Here is an 8,720-nt window from a genome sequence, read left to right as displayed (position 1 = left end):
TCATAGAGAAAGCATTAATGATTTTTTACATCTTAGACAAACTAAAGTTTTTATTTTATTCAGTTTAAAAATATAAATTTACAAAAAATACAAAATTACAAAATAATAAAAAAATTTTGTAATACAAAGACAAATCAGACAAATGAAATTTTCTATTTGAAATAGGAATTTTTTGAGCTGGTAAATGAAAGGGCGAAGTTCCGTCGCAATTTCGCAGCTTTATGATTTTTTACAAAAATTTTCAGAGTTATTTTATTTGAAAATTCATGATCAAAAAGTCTTTTCTATTAATTTATCAACTTTTTATTATGTAGATTAAAAATGTTTTTCTGTTTGATATACATGAATTGAAATTAAAAAATTTTAAATGAGATTAAAATCAAATTTAAAATACTATTTAACGTCCAATAATCAAATTAATTTGCAGAATTCCTGAAAATAAAACCAAGAATTCAACGACCAAATTTGAGCAACCACCATAAATCGCTTTTTTATTTTTGTCCAAAAAAGAAATTTATTTCTTTTTTTTTTAGGAAAATTTTATCCTATTTCAAATTTTAATAGGAACATTTTATGGTGGTTGTTCAAATTTGGTCGCTGGATTCTTGGTTTTATATTCAGGAAAATTATGCACATTAAAACAGGTGTTTTAGTTATTATAAATTAGCATAACTTCCTTACTCTTTAATAAAATGTATCAATATTTTAGATCAAAGGAATCTTTTCAATTCTTGTTTTGATTTTAAATTATGTTAAGGGAGAAAATTTCACTATAAAAATCAACTTTAAAAATAAATAAATTACCAGAAAATCCCTACTCTTTGATCAAATGTGTTAATATAATAGTTCAATCGATTTATCTCCAACCAAGCAATCTTTTATATTCTTGTACCAACTATTAATTATGTTAATCAAAAAAATTTTACTATAAAAGACCGATTTTTGACTCTCATAAAGTGCTAAAAAATTCAATAAATATTAATAGAAATCCTTCAGTCAGTTTCAAGATATTAGTGGTGAAAATAAGTTCTCCAAATTTCATCAATTTATCTGCCACCGTTTTCATGTTATCGTGTTAAAAACAAACACATCCAGACAATTACTTATAACATTGTATTAAACATTTTTAAATTGAGGAACGTTTAATTAAATAAATTAGAAATTTGTGGAATATATTTATATTATTGTGGAAATATTAAAATATTGGAAATATTATTAAATATTGCGTGGAATGGAATATAGTCGTGAGATTCAGAATAAAAGAGGATGTAAAACCATGCAGTTATTAGATGAATGAAGAAAGGAATCTCAGCTACCCTGGAAAATGTATTATTTGATAAATGTATATCATCACAATATTCATAATATGTATTGGTATTTAAACAGGCGTATTTTTATTGTCTTGTTTTTGTTAATAAAAAAATGCGCATCCTTTTACGATTTAAACAAAAAATAATCATCCTACCGTAAAATGGTTTTAGGAAAACTTATAGATATAATTTAGACTAAAGCATTTGTTAGATAAAATGGTATTGAAGCTTCAAACGTTTTTTTTTTATTCCCGATGTAAACTTATGAAAAAAGCTTGTAACAAATTTTTAGATTTTTTTTGGTTGAACAACTTTCGTCTTTATTTTTTCTCGTGTTATATCGTTTTTTCAAAAATTTAATTTTTGATTCCTAATCTTATTTTTTACGTTTTGAATAAAAATCTACTCGTCCTATCTAAAAATGATTAATAACAAATTTTTAGATCCTTTTTAGGTGGACAGCTTCTGTCTATTCATTTTTTTTCGCACTATGTGTTGATTGTCCAAAATTTTGTATTTTTATTTCATTTTTTACGACTATCCAGTATGAACTTAACAAAAATTATCTAAAAGATTTCGAAAGATAAACTCTATCAAAATGCAATTAAAAAGATAAGAAACTATATTTATTTAAAAACTATATTTATTTAATTGAATTGGGTTTAAAAATATCGATAAAAATCAAGACATTGATACCTATCATGAAAATCTATTTCTCAATTTTCTCATTCATCCGAATTTCTGTTAAAGTATAAGATTTCATAAAAGAAGATTTATTTTCATAACTGAAACATCTTCATTTTTTAAGTTTTATGTGTTAGTATTACACATCATTTACCACTTTCAAGAGTTACTTTTTTACCTATATGGTTAAGAAGTTTCTAGAAGTATCAATACACTACATCATTTGCAACTTTATTAGTCTCGTTGCGAAACACATGGGAATTATAAACTTTATACACTGAAGTTCTTTCCATCTTTGCTCCATATTATTTTCAAGCATATAAATTTGTTTTATTCCCTTTTTCGATTTTTTATGTCATTAATTTTCATATCAGAGGATTTGTTGGTGAGTAGAGTTCCATTTTGTCTTAACTCATGGTAATTTTGCGATTTATCAAAAAACGTGAGAAAAATAAGTTCTGCGAATTTTACTGTAGATAAAGCTTCCGCGCTAACTAATAATAATATTAATAATAAGATGAAAATCTGTGAAAAATCCTGAAACGAATTTATATATTATACGTAGTAAAAAAATTCGATTGAAACTTTCAATTAAACGTATGGGAAATTTATTTCCAATACATGATATTGTAGTTTTCAAATGCTAGTATTGGGCAACAAAAATCGAGAAGTTTTTAAAAAGTATTCATAAAAAAATATATAGTTATGTAAGTATTTGTATAATACCGGCTTCAATTTTCTTCATTTCCTAAACCTACATTTTCTGCCATACGAAATAGTCGAATTTTTTTTAATTTTTGAAAAGTTATATTGAAAAAGTCGACATAATAGAAAAATTCACTGCGCCATTCTCCACAAAACGTTGAAATAGGCAGCGGACGATCGGATTACCTGAATTAAAAAAAAAAGAATAATTATTATACAAATTAATTGAAAATAATCGAGTCTACTCACAGTACTAAAAGTGCCCATTGACAATATAATTATTTTCCCGGCACTGAGTTTGGCTGGATAATGTGATATCGTGATCACAGAAATCATGTCGCGACTTGTGCTTCTGGGCAAGTTGCACCATTTTATCATATATGCAGATTCTCCAACGTTCGCAGCCTTTAAAATATTTTTTAACATTACTGTTTAAAGCAAAATAATTTAAATTTTCAGTGCTATATTTAATCCTTACTATTCACAGACAAAAATGTTCATTTTTAGCCAATTTTTAGTATAAATCATTACATATTTGATGTACAAAAAATATTTTGCATTTTAAATCATATACCTGTGAGGTTATTAGTTCTCCAATGTAGCAGTATATACTAATATTAAAAATAAAAGATAGCATTATAAGGCAACACGTCGTTACTGAAGTCATATCCGATTAATTTCATCCCTGCGATAAGAATGCAGTTTTCAGGTAAAAAGCAGAATATATGAGTTATTATAAAAAACTATTAGTAAATTAGTTACAAAAAGTGAGTGATACATAAATGTTAGACTATATATTATGTATAACAATACTTTTACAGCCATTGTCAACCTTTTTTTAAAATCTTTCTAAACTTATTTTTATATTAGAAAATTACATTCTTCTATAAAATTCAGTATTTCAAAAAATTTATTTCCTACCGTAACTATATAATAACCAATAAGCATAAATTTAGTGTACATCCGAACACTTCGATTAAACACATTTCACACAACAAGTCCTCCAATCTAGAAACCAGACTGAAAATAAAAATTATTCATACAGATAATTGAGAATGTGCTCTGTTTATCTAAAATTATTTAACCCGCATAGAACTGAATAATTCAAAATGTAAAGGTTCACCCTGATATTACTAAAATTCAACAGTAGTAATTGTTCTTCAAGCGCGCTTATGGTGTGCGTCTGTTGGATCTGGCTCTTTGCGCTCGTTAATGTATTCACTTCGCGCCACGCGCTTGGTCTTTGACTTCTCTCATGTATGTGCATAAAACTTTTAAAGTTAAAGGTCAAACCAAGTATATCTGTAATTTGGTCATTCTCTTTTATTAAAGCTCCTGTGGCTTTAACGAACACGTTCCCATAATGTGTCTCGTGCTTCGCATTCAATTGGAATTTGTCCGCAACGTAAAGTTTTCTATATTATGTTTAACGCCGTTGTTTTGAATGCATATTATATTAATTTCTGTACCTTAGTCCAGGACTACCTATTCAGACGTAGCGAAATAAAGTAAAACTTTAATTTTTCATGTTTAATTTTTAATGCTGTTTGTGTTGGGTTTTTTTGCCACCTGCGAACTATTTATTCCAGCAATTAATTTGCAAACTCTTAACTCCTATATGATGTGAAAACGCTGTATATATAGTGAAAAAATCACATTATAGAAATTTACGTTACAATGAGGGAAGGTAGAAATTATTCCTAGGGGAATAAGATCAATTAGAATTTTTTGTGGACGTAGTGAATGGGGTCATATGTAGATCTTATGAGAATAATTGTCCTCTTCCTATTAGAAAGATAGAGAAGGATAAACCTTGTTGGGATAATATACCTCAGGCCTTGAAAAAGGAAACTATATGACTATTTATAAGAGCCAGGAAAACTGGAGAATGGTATTTGTATAATGTTAGTGTGGCAAGATATACTAACGAAATATAATCGGCTAAAAGAAACTCGTGGAAGGTGCATTGTCAGGGCCTTTAAAATGTACCAGGCACAGCGAAAATCCAGAGAGCTTAAAAGAAAAACCCCTATATGTTAACTGAGGGCATCGATATTGCCAACAGAAGTCATGGCAGAAACGGCTAGCGAAATCCTCGAACACCTCAAGCTTCTTTGAGAGTTCTCCAATAATCTGGATACCTGGACATGAGATTATTCAATGTAACGAAAATGCAGATATGCTTGCAAAAGTGGGTCTACAGAAGCCCTCAATGCATCTGAACCATACTTTGGAACTTCGCATACTTCGTCTAAGCATGTCATGGAAAGGTTGGTCTTGGTGGATCGCTCGAGGTATTGGAAGATATCAAAGAGTATGATACACTCTAAGAAGTTGATCAAAGAACCATATTCAGGAAAATCTAAAAAATTCCTAAATATGGAAAGAAAACAGCTGAAAATAGTCGTTGAAGTGTTCACGGGCCATGTCCGTGAAGACTTGGAAAGAAAAACTTGGGCATGATCTCAGCGGATGCTCAAAGTTTGCATACTACGGGTGCATAGAGGGAGTCAATACTGATCTAAAAGTTTTATATTACCTTCACAGAGAAAACTAAAGTTAAATTTTGTTGCATGTAAAATTTCCCGATGTTAAGGTTTACATGCTATTTGGCGAAAGTTTATCCTACGATAGAATAAAAGCTGTCGTCTGCCACGTCGTGCTTAAAAGCAATGGGAAAACGAAAGATTATGAGTGAATTTGAGCTATAACTCGGGACACCAGATTTAAAACAACTCAGAAAAAACCAAAGTTAAGTTGCAGACAAGACTTGCAACTGTTAAAAAAGAAATATATATATATATATATATCCGCCGAAAAAATTACACTATTTTAGACGAATCAGAACTTATTTAATACCATTTAGCAAATGGAGCGATTATAAGGCGAAAGATTATCCAGGCAAGGTTAAAAAAAAGAAATTATCTTCGACTCATGTAAAGTTTCGATTCAAACTTTATCTTTCGTTTTTTCTGTGTTCTTCGGAACCTCTATGGTGTTGGTCTAATGCCCATCTTGCCATACAACCAGGGGTAACTCGATTTCGTTGTTGAGAATGATTAGTGTAGGATCTATGTGATTTTCTTATTCCCCACAACTCAAAGTTTCAGTGCTCCAATACCTGATATTGTCCTTCAAGATCTGAAGAAGAAGATAATTTACGTAACTGAATTCTCGGCGCCAGCCGATGGTGATATTACGGCCAAGGAGGAAAAAAAAGGGCCGAATATCAATCACTTCTTTTAGAACTGAGCAGGCAGTACCACGACTACGAAATCCATTTTGTGGAGAGATTGATCAGCAACCTGGGTCGGAGCAGTGTTGCGGAATGAACGTGTTATTTAAATAAATAACACGAGAATTCTGGATCAATCTAAAAATTTTATATCCCTTCCTCACATTACTCCTTTGCCCACCGAGTAAGTCACGCCTACCCTGAAAGGGAAATGGCTTAATGGTGTAATAATAATATTAAAAAAACTATGGAACTGATCAAAATTCACACTCATGAAAATTAATTTTATCTTGAGAAAAAAACTTCGAAATAGATTTACGTCATATCAGCGTCTCAAATTTTAAACATTTCGCTTAGGTGTTGTTAATACGTGACGGAACTCTTTTTTCTACAATTTTTGTGCTTCCTTCCCCCATTTAACATTACCGTAACCATAGAAAATTGTCCCCAAACCTCGCTCTTATTGTTACGTAACTTTCAGTAACCTGATTTTTTCATGATAAATACAACGTATTCCCTATTTGTAAAAATTATTGCTAATTTTTCATGTCAAAAGTTTTCCTTAAAAAATATTGATGTGACATCATATAATCAGTGGTGAATTATATGCAAAACATCTAAGGTGTAAACTAATATAAGTTCCTGACAAGAAATTATGTAATTTTTTACAGAATCAGTCTATCCGCTGATAAGGGCCACCATAGTGCGTCGAAAAATATTTGTTTTAACTATTATAAAGTAATTCAAGTTAATTATTTTTGAGTTTGAAGCCAAATCCACCAACAACTAATTTCCATTAAAATCATATTTTAGAATAATAATTTTGATCAATATAGAACTTTTTGAAATATCAACAAATATATTAATTTTTTTGGATTTGATTAATGGAAAACTAATTTTAAAAAAAGATTTTTCATATATCTTTTCTCCCGTTCAGAAATTTTCCCGGTTGGCCCTATTACAACTAGGTTTCTCGTCGGATCTCGGCCGGGTATCCCTGGTTGGATTTCATAGACAGGAACCGACCGGGCACTGGTCAAGATTATTTTTCTTAGAAATTACACATTTTTTAAGAGCCGTGACATTATCAAAGACATAATTATGGATGCTAGATGAATTATTATTTGAAAGGATGCTCATTGTAATCACGTCCCGTCGTCTCTTCGATTTTTGCAAATAAAATCGTGTTCCGTAATTAAAATCACCCTTATTTCAGTAACCAGTTTGAAAACCCCACTTAGTGCGCGAATAATAATTATTTTTAATTAAAGTATACTGTTGTTTATATCCTAACTTAAAATCACCACGTGATTTACAAAATAAAACAATTGATAGGACAGTATATTATCAGTAATTTAAATGCTACTCCAATTTCCTCGACAGAATTGCTTAACTTGATTTGACTTTTAAAGTTCTTCGTATCATATACAATGAGTCTTAGAAGACAAAACAAGTTACTAATTTCTCGCCTGAAGCAACATTTTTCACCGCTTTGTGGCCGGATTATACCCGACCGTATCCCGGTCGGTATTGAAGCCGGGATCCGACCAGTTTACGTTTTTAGCCGGATTCTGGCAAGTTTCCCGGACCAGCGCCCAGCCGTGAACAAAGATATAGCAAAATGTGTCGGACCCGCTTTTCAGGGCCAAAAGGTGGTTACAGACGAGAGTGGAATAAAATACTATATGTAGCACGGGACGAAAGTAGACTTTTCTTTAGGATAATTACTGCCCCCGGTAGAAATATTCTCGCTCGGGCAGTAAACCTACCCGCGGGAAAAAAACTCCTCCTTTCGCCCCTTGTTACATAAGGTACTATTATATGTCAGTACTACATATCAGTATCTCTCCGCTTTCAACAGTTAATTTTTTCACACATGAACTTGAGGAGTTTACCAATCTCTATCGAACGTAGGGCGGTCTCTCCTACTATTAGATAAGTATGAAAGCAATTTTGTCTACTTCAACTTTCTTCATTTCCTAAACCTTCATTTTCTGCTATAAGAAATAGTTTAGAAAAATATTTATATTAAATAAATATATATATACTGTAAAAAAATCTAATGAATTTTACATCTCTGGTGGATGTAAATAAAAGGACCCTCGTGTATTGGAGTAACTTTACGAATCTGTTGTGATATTCAATTTGGCCGATAATTTTACATGCGAAAATGTAAAATTCATTATGTGAAAGAATAAAATAAAATAAAATTGATCGGGCGACCGGTTTCGAACACTCGAAAGCTCAAACTTCGTGCAATTTCATGAAGATTGAAGAAACACAAGCCGGACACGTTACCACTTACCTAAAACACATAAGATACTATGGGTATTTTCTTTATGTTTAAATATTCCGTGAAAAAAATATGAAATATACGTTTTGAATAACCGCATTTTTTCCGTTAAAATAGCAGAAAATGTAAAAGGTAAAGTAGGAATAGCTCGGATTCGGTCTACTTTGTGTGAAAGCTGTCAAAAAAAGTTAACCAAAGCTGTTAATTTCCTCGCATTAAAAATAAAAATGCTCCAAAAATTTTACAGTTTCCGCCAGGGTAAAATTAAAGATCTTTGATAAAATTAAAAATCTCTATGTAATTTTCAATCACAGGAAAGTGATTTTACCGACGCATGGTATTTTTACACGCTACGACTGAATTTTCCCTTGTGAATGTAAAGTTCGTACGGGGGAATGTGTAATTTTATTTTTATCGAGTGTGTAATATTACACTGCTGTTCGAGGGTCCTTTTATTTACATCGCTAGAGGATGTAATTTCACATACTTTTGT

General features: G+C 30.8%; 1 protein-coding gene across 1 annotated transcript in view; it reads right to left on the bottom strand.

Annotated features, from left to right (window-relative positions):
* Nucleotides 1-2,831: 2,831 nt before the first annotated feature.
* The window catches only part of LOC117169896 (odorant receptor 13a-like), a 12,026-nt gene continuing 6,137 nt past the window's right edge, over nucleotides 2,832-8,720 (bottom strand). Inside the window, exons 6-7 of the mRNA XM_033356404.1 lie at nucleotides 2,949-3,104; nucleotides 2,832-2,885 (exon numbers count right to left, since the gene is read on the bottom strand). Of these exons, the coding sequence (XP_033212295.1) occupies nucleotides 2,832-2,885; nucleotides 2,949-3,104 (210 nt within the window). The remainder of the gene's footprint in view (nucleotides 2,886-2,948; nucleotides 3,105-8,720) is intronic.

This window comes from Belonocnema kinseyi, chromosome 3 (genome assembly GCF_010883055.1).
Source record: "Belonocnema kinseyi isolate 2016_QV_RU_SX_M_011 chromosome 3, B_treatae_v1, whole genome shotgun sequence".
Taxonomy (NCBI): domain Eukaryota; kingdom Metazoa; phylum Arthropoda; class Insecta; order Hymenoptera; family Cynipidae; genus Belonocnema; species Belonocnema kinseyi.
The sequence above is the reverse complement of the archived record's forward strand: the minus strand, read 5'-3'. Positions and strand labels throughout refer to the sequence as shown.